At 43.6% G+C, this 22,850-nt stretch overlaps 1 protein-coding gene across 5 annotated transcripts in view; it reads right to left on the bottom strand.

Moving 5' to 3' along the window:
* LPP (LIM domain containing preferred translocation partner in lipoma) overlaps positions 1-22,850 on the bottom strand; it is a 331,696-nt gene that overhangs the window by 82,134 nt on the left and 226,712 nt on the right. For all 5 annotated transcript variants that reach the window (XM_063408794.1, XM_063408791.1, XM_063408795.1 and 2 more), the window contains one exon: positions 1,702-1,825. In XM_063408794.1, coding sequence (XP_063264864.1) covers positions 1,702-1,825 — 124 coding nt within the window. The remainder of the gene's footprint in view (positions 1-1,701; positions 1,826-22,850) is intronic.

Raw genomic sequence — 22,850 nt, forward strand, 5'->3', positions numbered from 1 at the left:
AATCACTAGAACAGCTTATCAGGGTAGGTGGTTGACTCACCATTGCTCGAAGTTTTTAAGATAAGATTAGATTTTTTTTTTTTTTTAAATCATGATTCAATCATGTTTCTGGGAGAAACTGAGAGTAGGACATTAGGCAGTATAATGGCAAGGTTCTTTCTGACCTTGGGAGCCTGTGAATCTTCTTTGTTTATCTGCCTACCTTCTTGGGCTAAAAGGAAAACTGAACGGGCTTTGGTCCATCAACCAATTCCTGCCACACTGTTCTGCATTAAGAAAATTGCTGTAATCAGATCTCATGCTTCAGGGCTTCAGCCCTTTGCCTGAAGAGGGCAGGGAAAAAACGTGTCTCACTCTTGCCTGCCCAGCTAATGGCTAAATACATGTTATGTTCATTTGGTTGTAGCTTTGTGTTTAAAACATCGGTGAGTGGACCCGAATGGCTATGGGCACAGATGAAGTCAAAGGCAGCAACACAGAAAATGCTCCCTGGCTATTTTCTTTCAGTTAGCCATTCCTGCTCACACCTCAGATCTGTGACAGTCATCAACTCTGATGGCTATCAGTGTTTACAGAGAAGACATTTTGGTTATTAGGGTGCAGCCCATAGAAGGTAGAAGGTACTGATAGAGAATTGGGACTGATAGTAACTCCACCTACAAGGGCAATATTTGTTTGATGAGAACACCTTAATCTTCTCATACTATCCTTGCCACTGCAGGATCCTTGTTTGTCAGTGAAACTGTGGTTCCACCCGCTTTCTGATTATACCAGATCACAAAAGTTTCTTTAAGCCAGAAATGTTTCAGCCCAATCAAACTCTATAGCAAATTTACCTGGGGGAAATCTAAATGAATTTTTAAGAAATGATGAAATAAAGGAAGATAAAGAACAAAAAAAATGAATGGCCTGCCCCAGTCTTTAACTCTATGAACTACAGCAGTTTGTTTCATAATGATATTATTACCCAAGCCTGTAACAAACTAAGCACACAGGCAGATCCATCAATAGTGCCCAAGACTCTTGATTTCAGTGAAGAGTTCAGAGGCCTTATCACCTATGTTTCATGTAAAGGCAAGATATAATTCTACACCTCTAGATGCCTAAGATAATTATACTCTTATACTCCTCTTAAGAAGGAAATGAGATCTTTATCTTTTTCCAGGTAAGGAAGATGACACCGCTATGAGCCAATCAGTCCAGATTTGTCTTACTTGTATTTGTTGGACCCAGTTCTGGGTCCCCATGTATAACCAACCTGATTGACTCAAAATGGATTTCCTTTTAATCTGTGCCAGCACACAGAAAATGAAAATCCATGCCTTGGAAGCAGAACACATTTACACTGCCAGATTTTTTTGCAGCTGCAATGAGAAGGGATGGGGTAGGCAGGCACGACAGCGACCGCACCTGAATTCAGACTGGTAGCCTGGAAGCTGAGGACAGATGGTGTGAAAATGAACCAGACACTGAAAAATTCAACTTTATATCCAGTAAGACTACAAACATACAGTGAGTGAGCATGAGATTTATGCTGAAATTACAGAGGAATTCCTATGGATGATTACACTTCCAGCCCAAGCATGGAAAGCACATCCATCAACACGAGTGTCACTACGTTACCAGTGCAGCTGTCAGGCCTCCCATTACTGAACCTGGTAAATACAGAAGAGGGCCACAGATACTTGTGACATGGCTCACCAAAGTAGTCATCAGAGGGAGGATTCTCCATGTCATACAGCATTTTCTTGGTCAGATGTTCCAGCTCATCCTCAGGCCTGAAGGCAGGAGTGCTTGATGCAGGTCCAGAGCTTGGATACCCACTCTGAAAAAAAAAAGAGCAGTCTGTGAAGTGGTATAAAAGCATTCACACACAGTAAGGGGGGGATATTGGCTGTTCAGTATTGAACTTCATTCTTTGTCTTATTTTCCTTTTTTTAAAAAACCCAAGGGATTCAAGCAAGTAAATGCTTCACTTAACGTAATGAAAATGGACTGTGAAGAACATCCAGTGAAGTACTATATATCCTCCTAGAATGGAAAGTATCCTGTGCCTCATAATTAGATGTCTACTGGGTAGCACATAATAATAAATAAAGCAGAAGATTATTCCAAGAATAACTTGATACAAACGTTCTCCAAAACTGAAAAAGGCTTTGGAAGCATTTAAGTTCAGACTTGGTAAAAGTTTCCATCACTTAACAACACAACATAAAAGATAATTCTACAGTGGTAGAGTATATGGACAAAGACAGGCAATTCCAAGCTGTTAGATAGGTTCTCTTCTTGTTTGTTTCGCCACAAATCCTGCTGTTAACATTAGTGAGTTCAGGAGCTGGTCCACAGACTTTTAGTACTAGAGACAAAGGTTTTAATACGTGTGTAAAACTGAGATCTCTTGGCCTTCATAAACTAGCAGCTGCATATAGTATTTGCAGCCTGTCTCAGAGAGTTTTCTCCCCGGAAAACACCAAAAGAATGGCATATTTTGAGAAGCACAGAAATAGTCTTATGCCTAGAAGTTTCTTAGAAGAAGCTAAGTTTGGTGTCCATAAGAAGAAACTCGGTCATTTCAGGATTAAAAAATGCTGACACCAGCTCTCCTTGTGTGCAGTGTTTTCTTGAAAGACTTGCACATGAAAACAGACTCATTTATAAAACACATCATTTCAGTAAAGCAAATGATTTCATTGATTAATTGCTGGCTACATCAAGGATTGGACCTTTGATATAAAACAAGGAAACATTTTTCCATGCTCCATAACTACTTAAATGGCAAGAAAATGTAAAATCACTAGAGAAACAATACACTGACCACTCCTAGGGACTACATTTGACATGATGAATCTTTATTGAGCCAGTGATGTTCAACAGAGAACAGCAGCTTTAAAGCACTGCACTTCAAGAGAATTAACTATATGCTTCCATTTTTTTTACTTTCAGGCAAGAAGGAGATTTCAAATGAGACATCAATCAATGTAGAGAAGGTCTCAGAACAGCACTTTGCAATAATACTTCAATCATCCACTCTCAAAACCCAAACATCTGCATGTTCCTGACCCCATCATTCTTCCTCAGCAGGTGCCTGTGCTCCCTGGAAGGGCTGGATTTGCTGTGCATACACTCAGTGCAGTAGCTGCACCCACTGCCTGCCCAAAACCCACTCTGTAGCAGAGCAGCAGCAGTTCACAAGGCAGAGGGGTGCCATGGTCCTCTAGCGAAAAAAGTGTACCTGGAATAAGCCCCAGGCTGGCTGAATTTCCCTGAAGGGCTGTGCAAGGTCTCTTTGCCACACATTCAGCCTCCGTGACTGAGAGCATGGATTGGACCTAACATACATTCAGGTTTTCCCACAGATGTTTTGGGAGTTTTTTGCTTATAAATCTTGTTCTGAACATTTAAGCATTTTGTGCATTTCTTCAGGAATTCTAGCTGCCTAGTAGTTGTCCTGAGGAAGCTGTTGAGCATCTGGAAATGCTGAATGCCTACATACAGAGCAGTAAACTTTTTTGTACAAATGCAACCATGCTGATGTGTTTGGGTTATCACAACTTACTTTTTGACATGGAGAGGCAGGCAACACGGTGCACCATGCATTTGTCTTCTAAGTCATGTAAGTGTCATCTCTGTGGGATATCTAATTTTGGTGTGGATAAGGCCATTCATATGACTAGAAGTTCTAGAAGCAAGTATTTTAACCCAGATTCCCTTGGCCAGAGCTTTGTGGCTTTTTTCAGAAGGGCTGGCCTACAACTACTTCATTAGAAATAATATATAGCATAATCCTAAAATATAAAAAAGGTTATTAATAAGTCAATTAGAGGTGTCAAACGTAAGACACTCAATCTTGGAACAACCTGTTTTTTCCCTTTGCTCTCTTGTTCCTAAGAGCCGATCACGAATCTTGCCTGAACATATATTTTAACACAGCAAGTGCAGCCAAGGATTTATTAGCCTGAGAAACCAATCTGGCAACTGAGCTTCTTGAGCTTCTATTCCAGTTATTGTACCTATTTCAGTTTCTATGCAGAAAAGAATGACCATTGCCATTCCATCAACAGAGACTCCTTTCCTAGACTGTGCATGGAGAAGACAGCATGGTCTGAAGCTGATGGTGGCCCCCATCCCTTTATTTCCCGTTAGTCATCACCAGCCTCTTCTGCTGGGCTCTGTCCACACATCATTTCAAGCACTGCCTCTACCCTCGGGCCCTGTAATATAAATGGACCAAAACAGAAGGGACAAGCCACAGTCTGTTCACAGAAAATGCCAGTGAGAGACATGGAGCTGAATTGATTTGCCCAACATCACATACGAGCTCTAAGGCAAAGACAAATCCTGCATCCAGGCTGCTTGGAGCCCTACCCTCCCCAGCCTCCCACACAGGCCCCTGGGGCTGTACCTGGCATTGCAGACCTCCACTGAACACTGCAACCCAAAGCCACTGCACCTGCAGGCCACCACAGCCAGGCTCTGCCAGGAGGGGAGTGAAGCCTCTCTGCCTCTTTTCCATGCTGGCTTCCCACACCTCCCAACTGGGGAGCCCTCCATAACTAATTCAAAAGGGCTTGGACCAGGCCCTTTAAAATGAAAGACCAAAATCTGCACATTTTCAATTTTGACTGACTCTCTCTGGTTTTGGAGGCCACACTGCCTCATACACACAATAAACAGACTGCTCTCGTATTTTATCTACATTGCAGTTTTCCAAACCAGGCAGATTTCTTATCCAGTACCCGATGTCAGCAGAAATAACAAATACCAACCACAATGTTATGAGACTCTTTAACTTATTTTGACTAAAATGCTATGCCTTTTTGACCAGCATTTAAGTAGTGCAAGGCACATCTTTTTTGTCCTCCCATGGCACACGCTGACTACGTGACTCCAGAAAAATGCATTTCATGCATATGAACATGCTGTTTGCTGGGACACGCACACACACAAACATAGAGAGGAAAGTGTATCCTTAGTCCAATACAAAATGCTTGTTTCAGCAAAACAGTTTCCTTCCTCCTCTTTTGTTAGGTCAGGGTAAAAATATAACTCTGGCTTTCCTTACAAAACAGAGTTGTGGTGTTGTTGTTTGTATTAAATTTCCTCTATTTTCTCCTGATCTGTACAACAATCAAAGCTGTCTAGAAATTCAATTTGCTGTCTGATATACCAGTTAACTTCATGCATTCTCTTTTCTCCATGATGCCTCAATGACACAGCTTAAAGAAAGTGACTGCATTGACTTGCAGATCCCGATCTCCACTCTGGCTAACCACAGAAGCACCAGGGATGATAAACTGACCCACGAAAATGGAAAAGAGCAAAAAGCTGGCAGAAGGGACTATGCTCTGAAAGCACAGGCACCTGAGTGCCTCCTTTTTGCTACTGTCATCAAACACCGAGCAAATTCAGGGAAGAGGAGATTGCAGGAGCAAGTTCAGGAAGAGAAGAGGATTGCAGTTGCATGGGAAGATGCAAAAGCATTCCTAAATAAACACTGTCCTGCATACTTAGTTGAGATGTTGAGGAAAAAACCAGCACTTCCAGGGTTAAGCCCTGTAGCAGAAAGTATCTTCATGCTACAAAGGAAGTGAGCTAATTGCTTGTGCCACTATCAAAATGCTGCAACAACATCTGGCACATCTTCTTTATTAAAGTTCAGTTCCTGAAAAGCCAGGTCAAAAGAAGCACTCGTGTGGAATCACTGAAAAATTAGTTTGGTACACAAAACTGATGCTTGTTTCAGTGCTTCCCTGGCACATGTCTTTCTACTCCAGACCTGTATAAGATGTAAGGGCTGCCCAGAAAAGGGAGTTCTGCAGTCAGTCTGGTGCATTTGCCAACAAGAACCTTCCCTATCCCCACATAAATATTTACCCATATGGGTAAAAACTGCAGTGCAAAATCTGCAAAGGTATCTGAAGATGATGCCGTGATTAATTCACCATCATTCAGAATACACTGTATGTGGTCATTTTTCTTGTCCATTTGCAAACACTGTAGAAGAAGCTTCTTCTCTCTGGGAGAAAATAACTTCAATTACGTGTTCCCAGTTACAGAAACGTGGAAATTATCTTCTTTTCAGAAGGTAGAATTAGCCAAATTTGGAATTGAAAGGCAGCCAGAAACATGTTTCACTGATAGTTACTTTCATTTTTTTCCTCCTGCTTCAACTGCATAAAGTTAGTTCTTTCACTTCACTCACCAAAACTAAATTTCAGTTAAAAAGTATTGCAGCATAATTTTTTGTTCAATGGCTTGACAAAGACCACATTTTTTAAAGTTATTGACTGTTCAAAACAATCACAAACTTTCAGAGCAAGAAATCCAGCATAGCGCCACATCTCTCATGAGTTGTGCTCCCAAGGAAGTATCAAGATTGCCTACAGCTGTAATTCAGTTTATAATTAAGGCCAAGTCTTACAGAGGAGATGCACTAGAAAAAATATTTTAATTCTTGATTTATTTTCCCAGTGAAAGGTTACTGTTGCCAGAGTACATAAAGATTCCTGAAAAGAGGATTCTGCCTGGAATCCTTGCACATGCACATTCTTGGGTTTACTCCTGGTCAGAGGACAGCTCACCAAGATTCCCTGAAGAAGCTGCCCTGCATGAGGAGATACCCACCAGCGCCAGTGCCCTCCAGCCCACACCAGAAGACCAAAATTTCAAGTGTTGGGCTGCCAGGAGAGAGGGCTCTCCTGGGACGTGCCAGAGTGGAACAGGCCACTGGTTCCCTTGCTGCCTACCTGCCCTGCCACCCCACAGCAAACCAGCAATCCAGAACGTGCAGTTCTGCCAGCAGAGCCCTCATTTGTTTAACACTGCCTGGCTTTGAATTAGGACAGTTTTGTAACTGCTTCAAAGCTCTAGAGGATATTTTTCTTTATTTTTAAACTTCATTATTGCAACTGTATCCTCACTTAGCTATCCATGCACACTGCCTGTCCTAATCCTGCTAAGCTCTTAGTTCCAGTGATCTCTTGTGGCATTAAGCTACACAGAATTTGAGTAATAATAACAATAAAGTATTTTCCTCTGTTTTAACTTCACAGCCTGCAATTTTGCACAATTGTCTCTTTTTTTTTTACACTGTGAAACTGGGATGCAGAGAGGTAGGAAAGGGAGGTATCTTGTTGGTATTTTTAAAAGACAGTAGAGCCAGAATGCAAAACCACTATAGAATTGAGAAGTTTCCTGGATTTCTGAAAATCAGGCTGCTCATACAGATGTCTATTTTGACTCACCAGAGCAGAGCTTTTAGCTGACAGTCACAAACCCAAAATCTTGGGCCTTTGTGTACTGATACTGAGTTCAACAGGCTCACCATACATGCACCCTAATTACTCTGTAAAATGGGTTTAACAATATTTCTGACTTAATTAATCAGTGCTGCAGAGCTGTTCAAGCTTCTGCGATCCAAATGACTACACAGAGACAGAGCATTTTATTAAACATCAAGCATGGTAACAAATGAACATGACTGTTTTGTCCTTGGATTGTTTTATGCTATTATAGGTAAACAGACTAAGTAGCTTTTCTTGCTATTCTTCGTATTCTCACTAATGTTTTGAATCTGGAAGGGCTGGTTATTTTTGCTAGGTATTATAAAAACTGGATACTCTGTAAACACCACCATCTGCTTCTGGCTTCTGCACTGAGCACGATTGTATTAAATAACACCTTCCACTGCTATTCTGGCAAGCCCTTGCTTCTGCTGGACACTATGGACTGTTTATACATTCAGGGTTAACAGCAGATGTGCAAGATTTTTAAGGAGCAACACTGACCATTTCTCATTATAAAATACAAACCAGTGGCTGGTTTTCCAAATAATAAATTTTTTACGTGTTATCTCAGGAAACAGCAGATTTAAGCTATATGTCACATATAAAATACTACATTTTAATGTCCCATTGGTGCTTAAATGTATATACGGAAACAAATGCAGCAGTCCCTGATCTTGCCTGGGGCCTCTTGGCCCTATCATTACACAAATATGCTTTACTTGTCAAGGCTTATCTTATGTGAAAAGGGGAGCAGGCTGTTTTGTTTTGTGTTTTTCCATTAACCCCACTTATTTTGGTAAATTTTAGGCACTTAAAAAAAAGCCAAGAACTCAAGGAACAGCTGGGTGGTACTACTGAGAGAGAGAGAATGAGGCCCCATTATTACACCCATATGCAAGTAAAGAGACTGTACCATTTTAGCCCTATGTTTTTGGCTGGAAGAGCTCAGTCTGCTCCATAAAATTACATCAGGAGGTCCTATGCTTACTCGTCTATTTGTTTCAAGATCAAAGGCTTTATTCTGCTCTAAGCTGCTTGCCTTACCACATATCTCTGGGCTCAGTCAAGCACTCTTTTACTCCCATGGATCATCACCAGCAAAGACCCTACAGGCTGCTTATCAACTCCCCTCCTCTTCCCATCATAATCCTGTGGGTTTCCAGGATGGCCTTCAAAGCACTAATTAATTAAGCATTATATTTACTGCTATCAACAGGTCAAAATCTGTGTTTCAGAGTAGGAGCCATAAGCTTCCATAGGAGATAACAGTCTCACAGCTTTGATCCTGACTGCACAGCAAACTGCTGTAGAGGAGTTTGAATTCACTTCTTGACATCTTGGCTTTAGATCCTGGGGTGCCCAGTGCATCTAGGACTCCTTGCTTGGGCAGGTGATGAGTCTCAAGACCTGTACAGGGTTCCCTTGTGCCAGTCTAAGGTGGCACTACTGAAAGACATTAAGCTGTGGGGGGCTCCAGGGGCAGTGATTGGCACGCCAAGGACTCAAGGTCTCACCACTAACCAAGCCATATTCCCATATAACAGGACAAGCACAGAGGCAAACTTAATAAAAACGGGAATGCTTCAATACTCATACTGATGAAAAGAGATGTGTTTGCTGACACAGTGCTCAACTTGCCCAGATGATTCACTGCCACAATGAAACCACTGAAAGAAGCACCTTCCTTCCAAAGCCAGCCCTTCCAGAAGCACCCTTAAAACCCAAGGAAATAATTGAGCTTTGCCCTTCCCTAAGTTTTCTGTTTGCAAAGCCCTTCAGAAGGGCAGGGCTGAGCCCTTTCCACAGGCCCTGGGGTGTGATGGGCTCACGCAGTGCCCAGGGAGCTCCCCAGGGCTGCATCCCCACCGTTTCCCCCGGAGCTGCGGCGGCAGCGGCGCCTCTGCGCCAGCACCACCTGCCCTGCGGTTCAGCTCCGGCACCCAGCGAGAAACAGGCGGCCCCAGCTGCGGGGCCTGAGCAGGTAACAAAACCAGAAGTGCCAGGGCATCACTTGTTTCAAAAGAAAAATAAATCTCACCATTTTAGTGGTACTAATTTTGCATGTGAAACTTGCATTCATACTGTATTAACAGTTTAAATATAGCTTTCTTGCCAGAAGCCTGAATAGGCTAGGAAAGATACTTAAAATATGCAAATTGTGTTTCTGTTTTAATACACAAAGAAAACTAAAATCACATCACTTTCCATCACCAAGACAGGTTTTAATATAAGGTTTTTTCATGTGAAAATTGTAACAGCAAACAAATGGTTAACCAAGTGTGTTTCACCCACTATCTGTAGTCTCACTTTTAGTCAACTGTGACATGGGTCATTACACTTCCCAAGACACCAATGACTTAAATGAAGACTACATATTTTGCTTAACATTAAAAGATTATATATATAAATTACAGTAAAAAAAAAAGGAAAAAAAGGCTTCTCAGACTGGAGCAAGTGCTTGCTTCAACATCCATAGTGTTGAAGGGTAGGATTCCTGAGCTTTATCCTCAGCAATATTCTTAACCAGTCTGATCCTGCACCCTGCTGTTATAAATGGTGTTCATAATGCTTGGCTGTCTCAAGAGAATTTGAGAGGCTCAATGAACTCTTCATTACAAAATGCTTTGAGATCCTTGAATGAAAGATGCTGAATGGATACAAATCATGGCTATTATGAATTATCTTTACTAGCCAAAATTGTGCCTCCTTTCACTCACGTGTCTACATTTTGTCTTTTACGATTATAACATCTTCAAAACAAACACTGGTCTCCACTCATGCCCTCACTGGTCTTGTACAAATAAAAGTGATAAGAATAATATTTGAGGAAACAATAGCGTGGCAAAAGCTAATTACATTCCTGCTGGACTCAGAAGCTTCTTCCTTATTTCACAAATGGGAGATTCCTCCATTTCACTCATGGTCCAATCCCAGAATCACCTGTTCTCTTTTCCTTATATGTAGCTGCTTTCATTCTAAGAGCTTTCCTGTTTTTCCTTTAACTTTGCACAGGCCATGTTTCTTGAAGAGGTTATCGGAGGGTGCCAAACCCTTTTAACAAAATGAGCACAAGTTCTTTTGGAAAGAGGATTGGGAGCTACAAACACATCAGAGAGTGTAAGCACTGAGTACAATCCTTTATTTGACTTTGAGTCTCTCAGGTAACTGAGACAGGGAAAAGGAGGCAGAAATTTAGGAGACAGTCCAGACATCTGGATTCTGCTCAGGCCATCTTATCGTGCTCACCTCTCAGCCAAGGTCTGCTTCAAGGGTGACAAAAAAATTTCCAAGTGATACCTTTTCCAGTGATGCAAGAGAAAAGAGAACTTGCAAATAATAATGAGAAGATTGTTACTCATCGAAGTCATGGGGAGACCTCATTTGTTTGCACCTCCAAGTCTTGTGGTAAAAGACTGTAGAGAAGATTATTTAAGGGATACTGACACAGCTCAAGATGATATATAAGCAGTAAAGATCAGAATTCACCTCATCTCTACCTCAATTAAAGCATCTCTATATTTTATACCAGCTATATGGATGGTTTTGTAGCTGAATTGCTTTATTGACCTTTAAGAGACTGAAGCCTTACCACATTTAAAACAACTAATTCCCCTCATGAAGAGCCCTCTGCAGGTATCTGTAGGTCGCTGGGATCTCGGCTCAGTCATCCAACATCACATCAAGTACCATTTGCAAACACATTATTTAATTCATGAGGAGCAATCGACCGGCCCATCATTGTTGAGCAGACCACGCTGCTACCTGCAAGCCCTGGCCTCTGTGTGTCCAGCCCAAGCAAGGACAACAGCCTTGTCACACAATTACCAGGCTGGAGTTGGTGATTATAAAGTTAGAGAACCCTTCATCTTCTGTTATTTGGAGGTCCCCACCAACAGCAGGCAGTTTGCTCACAGACCTGATGCTGCTCTCTCACATGAGGGTCTGGGGAAGGGTTTGGCAGCCAGCTCATGGCGCAGCTGCACCCACGAGGCATCACCTGCACTTGCTGTGCTGCTGTGATGCTGAGCAACATCAGGCAGGGGACAGGACACACTGGCAGTAAGGAGAGGGGTGGTGAAATTAAACAGTGCCATCAGGAGCAGAGGGAGTAATATCCAAGAACAGAAGGAGGAAAGAGCAGAGGGTTGCAGCCTCGAGTGAGTGTCATCTTGATAGCCTAAGCACTGCTGTTTTAGAAGAGACTTGTACATGTTTCACTATCAATTACCTCAGGATAATCAGAAATAATATTTTCAGAACAAAACAGTGCCAAATTCTATACTGCACTGGGAGGAAAAAGGCCAGGGTAAATGTCCGTCATCTAGATTATAATTTATTTCACCCAATGTACTTACAAAAATGATCTCTCATTTGGCTCACAGCAGTAGAAATTTCTCAACAAAGTCATAATTCTCCTGTAATAGAGTCCAGGGCAGTAAAGTATTACTCAAATAAAAGCTCTAAGTCTCCCCTGAAAAACTGTCCCTGCTCAGGAATTTCCCACAATCACAAGGGAGGGGAGCTGAGAAAAAGGCAGCAAGAGAAGAGGGATGATTTTTCCTCAGGGAGAATCACAGGTTGAAGACCCAGCACATCTTAACTGGTGGACAAATTGTGGCAGGGAGACAAAGAAGCAGAAGCTATGGGCTATCAAAAAATGCTGCAGGAAGTTTCACCATGGCTATTCTACATTCAAAGGGTCTCAACCTTTTCCTTGCAACCTGCTGGAACAGGAGAGAGTTGGTGTTCCATTCCTGTTGTGGATCCTTTGAATCTTGCTTGTGCAGAGGGCAGGAGATGTCCCTTGGAGGAGAAGAGCCACAGGAGCAGAGGGGTGAAGGTCAGATCTGGAATGAGGGCTCTGGCAACAGGGGGAGGGGGGCAGGGGCAAGAGCAAATCAGCATTTAGCAACACAAATACAGCAATTTAAAAAGGCAGAACTACAAAGGCAAGAGAGAAGTGCTGGTAGGAAGAGGGGAAAACCACTCTGAAGGCAGCATGGAGTAAGTGATTTGAGCCAGAGCCCAGCATCAAAGGGGAGGATGGGGTGAGGCAGAGAGGAAGGAGAAGAAAGTGCAGCCTGCCTAGGAGCTTCCAGAGCAGGCAAGAGTCCATGCAGAAAGGGCACATGGAGATATGCACCCACCACAGGGAGAGTGGCTTAGGGAAGACCAAAGTGCAAAGAAGCTGTATGAAATAGAAGGATAGACTAATAGCACCCTCATTGCAGGGAGCAAACAAGAAAGCAAGACCAAAGGAGAGGCCTCAGTGTCAGCTGATTTTACTGAATAATTTCCTTTGTACAGGAACTATCCAATGCTAACAAAACCCAGCAGTTTCAGTCAATGGGATTGGTCAGATGCTTCCAGACACATACACCTGTGTGTGTTTGATGGGACAATAGGCACCCAGGGCAGAGCACTACACCCTTAATGTCACTTTTGATTCCTTCATGGAAGTGGTATGTGGGGTTTTAATGCTACATGATCCTCCTTTCCACTTCCCCTGCCACATGCAGTGTGTGACCCCACATTTATCACAGGCATGCTTTCCAGCCAAATGGAAAACTACTTTTATGGCCATGATGCTTAAGATGGTAAATGCTTAGGGGCTTGTGCTGTGGGGCTTGTGCTGTGTGCTACAGAAGTACCTGTGGAAAAAAGGGCAAAGAGGAGGAATTCTGCTTGGTGCTGGAGACAGAAGGGAATATGGGATTTCCTAGATTCAGAGCTTTTCTGATGCTTTTCCTCATCCTCTGCTTTCCCACCAGCCTCTCAAAAAACCCCAGGATCTTGGCAGCCAAACCAGGCTGTGCATTAAGGAAGGGAATCTAACCTTCCCAGCTGCAGCCTCTAAGGCTGCTGCCATCCTGAGGGCACAGTCACTGTACTGACATACAAACCTAATGATCTACACTGCTCAAGGCAACAAATGCTTGAAGAAACTCACCCTGCTCAGAAGGCCACACTCAAGCTGTGTTTCTGTGCCATCCTTTGTGTGAGGCTGGGACTGACTCTGAGGAGGTCAAGAGGAGCCTGATGGCTCAATAAATGAGACACTTGGGAGAGTTAGTCGAACTGACAGCTCAACAAGATCCATGTTCAGTTGTCAAAACATTCCTCCATGTACAGAGATGCAGCTAGGAAGGCTGTCCACATCCATCCTGGGCCAGAGACAGGCTTATCTCACTAACTGGTCAAGCAGTACTTTGTGGAGAATGGAGTGAACTGGCAGAGGTGGTGGCATGTGCAATTGGAGGAGTCTGGGGGCTGTGGCTGGACACAACACTGTGCCTGGACCATTCTGATGTATTGGAAAGATCACTTTGTCCATGAACCATTTTCACCTCCTGTTCAGCCATAACAGCAGCAGCCTCCTGTGTTTTAATGACTGAGCAGCTCGCAGGTTGACTGAGCAAAGGCTGAAGGGGAAAAACAAAGGTGTATATACATAATTTTGCTGAATGTACTTGAAAAGAATGGGCTAAACATTCAAATGGTGCAAATCAGAGTCGCTCCAGGGAACTCACTGATTTACACAGCAGTGGAGAATCTAGCTCAACATGCCAAAGAGAGCAATGTACTCAGGTGTACATTGGCTGGTTGAGAGGCACTATTTGAGTCAACAAGGCTGTCCAAACCCAGACCAGACTAACTGCAGCCCCCTGGGTCCTCAGCTGCATTTGTCTCTCACAGAAAATATGACACAGAAAGAAAACTGGCTTCCAGACTGCCAGACCTAGAGTGAACACTGCAGACAAAGACCCCGCTCTCTGAGGATATGGGTGATTGACACCAGCTTCCTTGCAGGTGACACTCCAGGGCTTACTTAAAAAATAAAGTTATAAGTGTCTGTCTCCATCTGTGGGGCATGTGTCTGGCTTTCATGGGCTCCTGTTACCAGCTCCAAGGTCAAGCTAACATGTTTTTCCAGGGCCTCCTTTCTCCTGGCTCCTTTGAGGACCTGGCTCCCTCTTTTAGAGGACCTTCAGAGCAAGCATGCCTCTGCTACCTCCTTCCTCATCTACACTTTTTTGTAAGAGCCACGCAAATTTCAACAGCATGTCTAGAAAAAGCAGTTGAGAACATGAAGCACTTTACAGACTCCTTCCTCTCTCTCAATACTGTGTATTCTCTCCATGCTCCCCTTCTGCCCTTCTGCATTAGTTTTACATTATTAAAGAAGGGGCTCAGGCTCCCTCCCTGTGTATGACCCTCATCTGAAAATCACTCACACACACTTTAGAGGGTTTGCAACACAGAGGATGAGAAAGTGAGGCCAGCAAAGTGCTGGAAGGGATTGCCTGGGGAGAATCTGTGATTTCCATCACTGAGGCTTTTCAGAGTAGGACCAAACAAATATTTGTGAAGAATAGCTTAGGCAGAGTTGATCCTGTCTCTGAGCAGCAGACAGATCTTCAAGTCTGTTCCGGCTTTACTGTTTATGCTTCTGTGATTGTGATAGCAGTTGTGACATATTCTGCAACGGAGTTGAGCAAAGCCAGCTGAAAGCCCTATGGATCATCTTCAGGGCTGAAGCTGCTTACAGGAAAGGAAGCTCATATGCAGTGTTAAGTTACTTGGTGGTTTTGTTCCAAACACTAAATCAAGGAAAGTTTATTCAGCAATGGTAAGACAAAGAAGGTGGGTCCTAAGCAGGCCCTGTCCTGCTTTTACCATCTCCAAAATGCTTTATCTCCAGCTTTGACTCCAGGTGCAAGAGGCAACACATTCAGAGCACCCACTGTATGGGCAGTAAATATTTGTGTTAGACAAACAGCCGGCTTCTTTTGTCCTAGTCCTCAGGAATGCCTATCTGGCAGTCGGTGCTGCATCTCTTTTAAATGTCCCAGAAGCTAGACAGGATGCAGTGAGTCTGGCCAGAAGCATGGAAATGGCAAGCAAAAAGCCATTCAGAAAATCATCATAGGTGCCCCAGACTGCAGAATGCTCCACGTGTCTGTTGTGCAAAAACCCACGTGTGTGTGCTGTGGATTGAAGGAAAGAAGTTACTCCAGAAACATCAATGCCAGCTCTCCCTGCAATACCACCTTCTGGGGAAAACAAATGGTAGGGGAGCTATCTAACCTCCTCATCGCAAAGTCTTTTTGCCACAAGACAGTATTTACTAGCTGGTACCAGACAACATTCAAGCAAGAACAGAGAGTCACTTTCCCAACGCTCCTTGTGAATTGCTCCCATCTGTGCAAGAGAGCAATCCAAAACCCTTATGCCCATGACAGTGCTGCAATCACACGCTTCATGTTTTACACCCAAAATAGCGCCAGTCAGACCACGGCGAGGCTCGCACATCCCATGCAGCTGCACTGATGAAGAGGAGCCCCTGGAAGCGGTTCTGGGGGCGTGGGTTGCTAGGGAACGTGGCAAAGCCACTGCAGATCTCCCCGCCGGCTCCTTCCCCTCTTCCCATCTCGCTCGCGCTGCGCCAGTGTCTGCGCCCCGAGAGCGCCGCTCCTCCCGTCTGAAGTGTGCAGAAACAAATCTGCCAGCAACAATGGAGCACGATTGCATGGCATGTGCTCCCGAAGAAAGAAATCGCTCTAGCCTTTGATTTTCAAAGGCAGCCAGCTGACGGGTTGGGAAAAAAATCCATGCTTGCCATTTTCTCCATGTCTGTGTGTTATTTCGCTCCACCTGTGCTACGGTTAAGGGTGGGTGGCAAGCCCAGGTGGCACAACTCAACAAGCTGAATTTGGGGGAGCTGTGTCAGCTTGCAGATGGCAAAATTGGTGCCCTGAGTGTCACACTGTGTCCCCTGTACCACTTCACTTCCCCTAACGTGCTGCTCTTTGGGAGGGGGCTGCAGGAGCCATCACAGATCTGCAAATGTGGCTGGGCACTGCATGGTGCTCCCACTGCTCCAGTGGCCAGCAGGGCTTATAGAAAAGGGCACACAAGCAAAGGAAGAGCTACCAGAGAACTGGGAGGGAAGGGAAAAGAAATTTCTGCCTTCTTAAAAAAGAGCTGTGAGAAAGAGAGGCCAGTGACCAAGGTGGAAACATAAGGCTTTCCAGTATTAATCAATCTTTAAACAATTTGACTGAATGATTAGGAAATGCAATGCTCCCTACTGAGGCATTAGAGATTTATATTTAGATGTTAGGTGTTTTTTTCCACCCTGCATTATTTTTAGCTACCCGTTGATGCTAGGCTGGTGGTGACTGCTGTTGGATCAATGAGGCTCTTCTGTGATGGCAGCTGGGTGAAATATGCCAATAGGATGTGGGATATCATTCACCCCAGGATGATGTTTGGAATCTTTGTCTGCTCGAGGAGATAGTGGGACAGCAGAGCAGGGGCTGGTTCCCCAGACTTGTACTCACATACTGAGGCTGCAGGCCTGGACAAATGTCCTTCAATACCCACAGGGACTTAATTAAACCCTAAAAGCAGCAGAGAGGAGACACCTAACAAGCCTGTGTAACTAAGAAATAACAAGAGAGAAAAGATTTGGAAGTGATTTTGAGAGATTGCTTAATAAACCCCTTTATCCCAAGAAGGAATAAAATAAAGTACGTTTGACCTATTAGACATATTAATTGTGGAGACAGAGGAAGAACCATTTCCTTTTCCTAGTAACAGCACACCCAAATCTTGGGTGTCCACAGTGCTTGTACTCATCACACTCTTTGGACAAGGGGAAACTCACATGATCACCAGGGCAGCCCAGAGCTGCAATTTCTATCCACTGCAGGGTTGCATTTTTGAGAAGAGTCATCACCTGATGATAAAGGGGTAAAAAATCCAAGAAATATAAAACAATAAAATACTAAACATCGTGTCAAAAGACTAATTTCTTCTTCACTCCAGGTAATTTGTAATTAGACTGCTTTGAGATAGGAGGATTTATGTTTCTTCCTAAGAACAGAGCCTCTTATGCAGTGTAACAGCAGGATCTCTTATCTCATGATAAGTCAGGCAAAGATGGTCAAGGTCTCATCTTGAACTTCGCTCAGCAGCATAGCAGCAGCACACTAATGTGCAAATATCTTCCATGGAGTTGTGTTATGTATCACGTGCCAACCACTCCACAAACAAGGAGGAGTTCCCTTTTATGAGGGAATACAAAAAGCTGAATGCAAATGTATGTCTGTATATCAGCATTCCTATACAGAAATTGCCTTGCACCTCTGTGTCATCCTCCAGAGATCCTGGACCTTAAAAATGAGAAATAGTGCCAGCATCTCCTAGAGAAAGTGTGAATGCTACTATCCCACCTTCATTTCCCCCTTAATCTACATTTCAAAAATTATATTTACCTGCAGACACATGCTAGTTTGATATATGTCAGGTACACTTGGTTTTCAGTTCAAGCCATATGGTACTAATAATAGTGGCTAATAAAGGAAGAGTATGTTTTCACTTGTAATTTTTCAAATCTCATCAAAAAATGGTACAACACAGAACACTGCAGACTGCAGTACAGCACATGTGCTCAGTCACATTTTGCACTGCTCTGCACTTGCTCTGCTAATGGCCCTTTATTAATATTCACAACCAACTCAGTATCAAGTGCAAAAAGAAAGTGGTACAACTCTGTGTTTGCAGAAATCGTACCTTAAATTAAAACAAACAATGCAATTGCAAGTTTATTAAAAGTGCATTTGTAATCAGAGCCCCGCAGCAGACTTTGGGAATAGGAAGAGGACATCAAGTTATCTAATGGACTTTTGGCAATCATTTTACATCTCAAATAAATTTTCCAGTAATAGAGACAAATGCTCAAGGCCAACCTTGACATCTTGGTCTTGGCATATCTCAGTAACTTCTGTAGTTAAAATCATCCATTGGGCACTCCCAGGAAAGACAGGCATTAGGTTTCTCACAAAGAAAAATCAGCAAGTAGCAACCATAGCTAACTTAATCAAGCTTAATGGAAACAAAGGGTTGTGACTGGTACTAACACCCTGGTCTAGCAGTAGGGGATTTCCAGCTAATTTATTGCGGAAAAAAGTATCATTCACAAAGTCATCCACAGAGTACATACTACAACAGAGCATTTAATAGAATAGCCTGGCATCATCTGACCCTAGATGAAAGAATAAGAGGATATATTTACACTGCACAGGACTCTGGCCTCCAAGAAAGCACCTCAAGGCAGTAGCAATGTGATCTTTTAGCCAGTGGTGTCCTTAGCCTGCCACAACTCCTGTGCCAGTCTGCCACAAAAGCAGAGGTGTGTGCAGCAGGCTGCTGAGAGGAGCTGGAGCATGGAGGAATCCAGCACACCTTGTTCCACCACTGAGGCTCTCACTGTCTTCCAGCTGTCTCCCACAACACTGAATGAGCCTGAGGGCCAAGCAAAGCCTTCCAGGTGATTTTTTGCTTATGGAAGAGAAACCCAACAAGCCATAGAGAGGCTGAGCTGGCAGCTGCACAAGGAGCTGCAGCAGACGGGTGTCCTTGAAGAGCCCAGCAATGTGCAAGCAGCCAGAGAGGACACACAGACTCCAGGGTCACAGTCGATCTCTGGGCAGAGCTCAAACCATGTTCTCTGAACCCAAAAAATCCTACAATTTCTGAAAGTCCTGAGGACAGGCTTTCTCCAAGGGACAGAGACGAGGCATAAGGCCATGTCATTGGCATAGTTTTCAATTAGAAGATGAGATGTCAAGCCTAACTCAGCACTAAGAGAGGTTATTTACAGAGAGTCTATGGAACACAATCTCCACTGAGGTCCATGTACACAAACACACTTGAAGAGACAGTCCTTTTCTCTAGAGGCTTCAGAATAAATAGGATCAATTTTCTTATTAGGTACTTGTCCAATTGGTCAGGGTGTCACAAATTTCAGTGCAGCACTGAACATTAATTCCCACCTCACTGCCATGTTTATTGTCTCAGTTCTTTGGGAGCTGAAGTCTTATTTTTCACCTCATGGGCTAGGAGACCAAAAGACAGTAGCAAGGGAAAGAATAAGATAACCATCTGCCCTCTCAAGCAACTGTCAGTTGTCTTTTTTCATTCAGGGAATCCAGCTGTTTGCTGTACAGGCATACTCCTTTAAATACTGATAAGTTTCCATCTGTGGCAGAGATATTTTCATAAAGTTAATACCAGAAGCTTACATTCCTCTTTTAGGGGTCAGATCTCTCGATGCACATGACCTCTACTGAAAAGCATCCAACTGGGGATACCTCTTGTTAACATCACAGAATGAATCATTAAAAAGCCAAGCCTTCTGAAATAGGAGGGAGAGGAAAAAAAATCATGTTGCTAATAATCTAAACGGCTCGTTTCAAATGATGCATTTTTAGTCCATGATTGATTTTTTCTCTTATCAGCAGCTTTTGAATTTTCAGACCAGATCCCTGCCAACACCTGCTCTCCCTGCTCAGTGAGTACTAGTGCTAGCACATAGTACTAGCTCTAGTATGAGAACGAGCTGATGCACAGTTCACGGCTGCCTCCACTTTGCATCCCATGCACTCTCCCAAAGCTGGCTGCTGTGTTTTCAGCGACCTGAGAAGGAATACTTGTTCCCTTCATAATTAGGATTCACAGTAAATGCGGGAAGTGAAGCAAAAAGAACACAATGTTCAAAGCTGCCACTCATGGTTAAATAATTAGTCAATATTACGCTCAAATGCTGCCTCCAGTGTTCATGCCAATCTGTACAGGGAGACATTTGTCCTTACATTACTTTGGCGCCTCGTTTCAGTAATTTCTATAAGCTGGCAGTCTGGCCTCAGCAGAGAATGGGTCACACCACCTCTAATTCAGATAGATTACTAAATACAAATAAGAATGGTGAGAGATTAAAGGTGGTGAGGTGTTAACAAAGCTTTGGTAAAGTAATAGATGCAAGAAATCCTTCCACCTGATTTTTATAAAGTGGGCCTTGTCTAAAAACAAGGGGCTAATTAGCTGATAACTAATGCAGAACCATAATCCTGTTCTGCCTACAAGTTCTGCTATAGTTACACACAGAGGAGCACGAATGGTTCCCGATGAGAGGGGATTTGGTTGCTTCTCCTCGCTGCATAGGAACTCACTTCTTTGCACAGGGATACTGTGGGTCCTGGCAGGATTTTGAGATTCTTCCCCCAGTCTGGAAACTGCTGTTTATTGGGACACTGCTCCATCTCCATGTTTATGTTGTGCCTCCCAGTGCAACCTTTATCGTGGCTGTATTTTTCCTCACAGCACTTGTGTGTGCTAGAAGGATTTCCTGACAAGAGGAGTTGTGATAGCTTATAGCTGATCTAGAGCTGAACTTGATTCTTTTGGAGTGCTAGGTGATGCCTGAATGAATGCTGCTGCTTGTCTAAATAGGCTAACTTAGAAAGAAAGCACAAAGGATTTCATGAGCAATAGGAACAAGTACAGACCAACTCCTGGAATGTTCCTGTGTCACCTGCACAGCCATTCTAAAACTCTTCATCAAAGGAATGGAGACTGTGTCAACATTTAGCCTAATTGCCTAGCAGCTGCCTGGCTGATACCAGGTTAGGCTGAGGAAGTTTCACTTCCACCTTATACCACTCAAAGACAGGAGTATTACAGACATGAATTTCAACTCTTGTAAAAGAGAAGCAGGAAGAAAAGCCATCACCCCTTCCAGCTCTGCTGAATTGTGAAGTTCTGCCAGGAGGCAGTCCACAGGAAACATTATGATCTTAGGAAAAATCTTCTTCCAATGCTTTTCACCAAGACTGAACTCAGTAAGGGTCAATAAAACAGCCACACACCACAGATCAGGCAACAAATGGTGATCTGCAACAAGCCCAACCTAACATCAGCTCTTCTTCATAACATTGGCTGCCTCTGGAAAGTAGATACTTCTTCCTGATCTTTGCCTGGTGCAGAGATTACTCTGACTTGGGCTACTAAAAGCATCACTAATGAAACCAAGAGCATCACTGCTAAAACCAAGAGCATTTCTCACAAGCAGGCCCTTCATATGCATCCAGCAAGCTAAGTGCCATTCTAATTTATTAGACACCTGCTGGATGTGGAGACAAAGGAGCACTGTGGCAGGGCCCAGACACCCTGCCCAGCCTTTAACACCATGTGAAAGAGGGGAGACAGCAGAAACTCTGATAAGAAAACTCTGAAATGATTCATTTTGTCTGAGTTTTACTATGCATGCCTGACCGTGACTTCATTAATCAGATACCTCACATCTGGATTGCCACTCTCCCCTGGCTGCTTCATCCATCCACACAGCTTGCTGGGGAAAATACAGTGAGATGGGATCCAAATCAGAAACTATTTATGATTATTGAAGTAGAAAATTAATTGCTTTTCTCCCCCTTCTTCCCCCATTCTGAAACACCCCTCCCAGGGAAATTTGTGCTGAGAAGTCCTTGTGAACAAACACATGGAGAGTAACAGAACAGGGTCCATATGTACCAGCAACCAAAAATAAACAGAAGTCTGAAATCCACACAGTCAAGTGGATTCACAACGTCTACCTCTATGCCACAGTAACAGATGGTCAGTGAACTGTTACAAGACAGACCAAGACTAGTTAAACAGATGGGCAGTATTATTTTTATACTGGTTTATGAGTGAATATTTAAGTTTCCCCTAGTTTATCTGATGTATCATCAAAGAAGCACACACAATACCAATCCAGCCAAAACCAAACTCCATGAAAGCTTCTGAACACGGAAGGTACTGAGCTTCTTATGGCTTTCTGCTGATGCTGTTAGGAACTGTGGCAAAACTTTCCAAGTTCAGGAAGGGTGGCCCGAGGCTGCACACCCCTGGGAGCCCTGCTGGGATGGCCCAAGGCTGCACAGCTCTGGAAGCCCCCCTGGAAGCCCCACTGCTACCAAGGAGAGCTGGGCGCTTTGCTGTGCCGTGGCAGCCCCGCAGAGCTCTGTCCACTGCTGAAAGAGCCGTGGCAGCAGCAGTGACATGTGAGCCATAGGGCTCCTGTGAGTGCATCCTCTCATCTCTCTTCCTTTAGCAGATTTTTTTCCTGTAATTAATTCACAAAGCAGTTGAACTCCACAGCTCAACTCATGCTGAGTGGACAGAAGCAGCAGCATTACAGAGGGGGGAAGGGAAATGGGGCATTTTAAAAAAGACATGCGTTTAGAGACTTGTCCATGCTGTGGGAATGCATGAGAAAGACCACAGACAAAATCTGACTTTTCTGACTTCTCTCCATTTTGCAGCCTGCATTACTTTTTTTGCAAATCTCTCACCTAGAAGCACATTGGGCAGATGCACTTTCCCCTTCTCTGGGTTTAAGCAGAACAACCGGGTTGATAAGAGGGCAGGACAGACTAAAAAAATAAGTTAATTACCAGCTCACAGTACCTTAAATCACATTCAAACACCTAACCCAACATTTTCTGAAGACACTGACACATCTCACTGCCAGACATCTCAAAGGAACCAGGCTTTTAAAAAACTACTGAACACCCTCAGATAATCTGAGCAGCCCACTCTTTCCAAGGTGGGCAGAATAATACTGGAGACAGCCACATTCACCTGCTTGCAAGTGGGGAAAGTTCTGTAAGTGTCCATAAACTGCAAGAATCATTCTCCTCTCCACAAGATGCCTGGTTCACATTTGCCCTACATCTT

This window comes from Prinia subflava, chromosome 11 (genome assembly GCF_021018805.1).
Source record: "Prinia subflava isolate CZ2003 ecotype Zambia chromosome 11, Cam_Psub_1.2, whole genome shotgun sequence".
Lineage (NCBI taxonomy): Eukaryota > Metazoa > Chordata > Aves > Passeriformes > Cisticolidae > Prinia > Prinia subflava.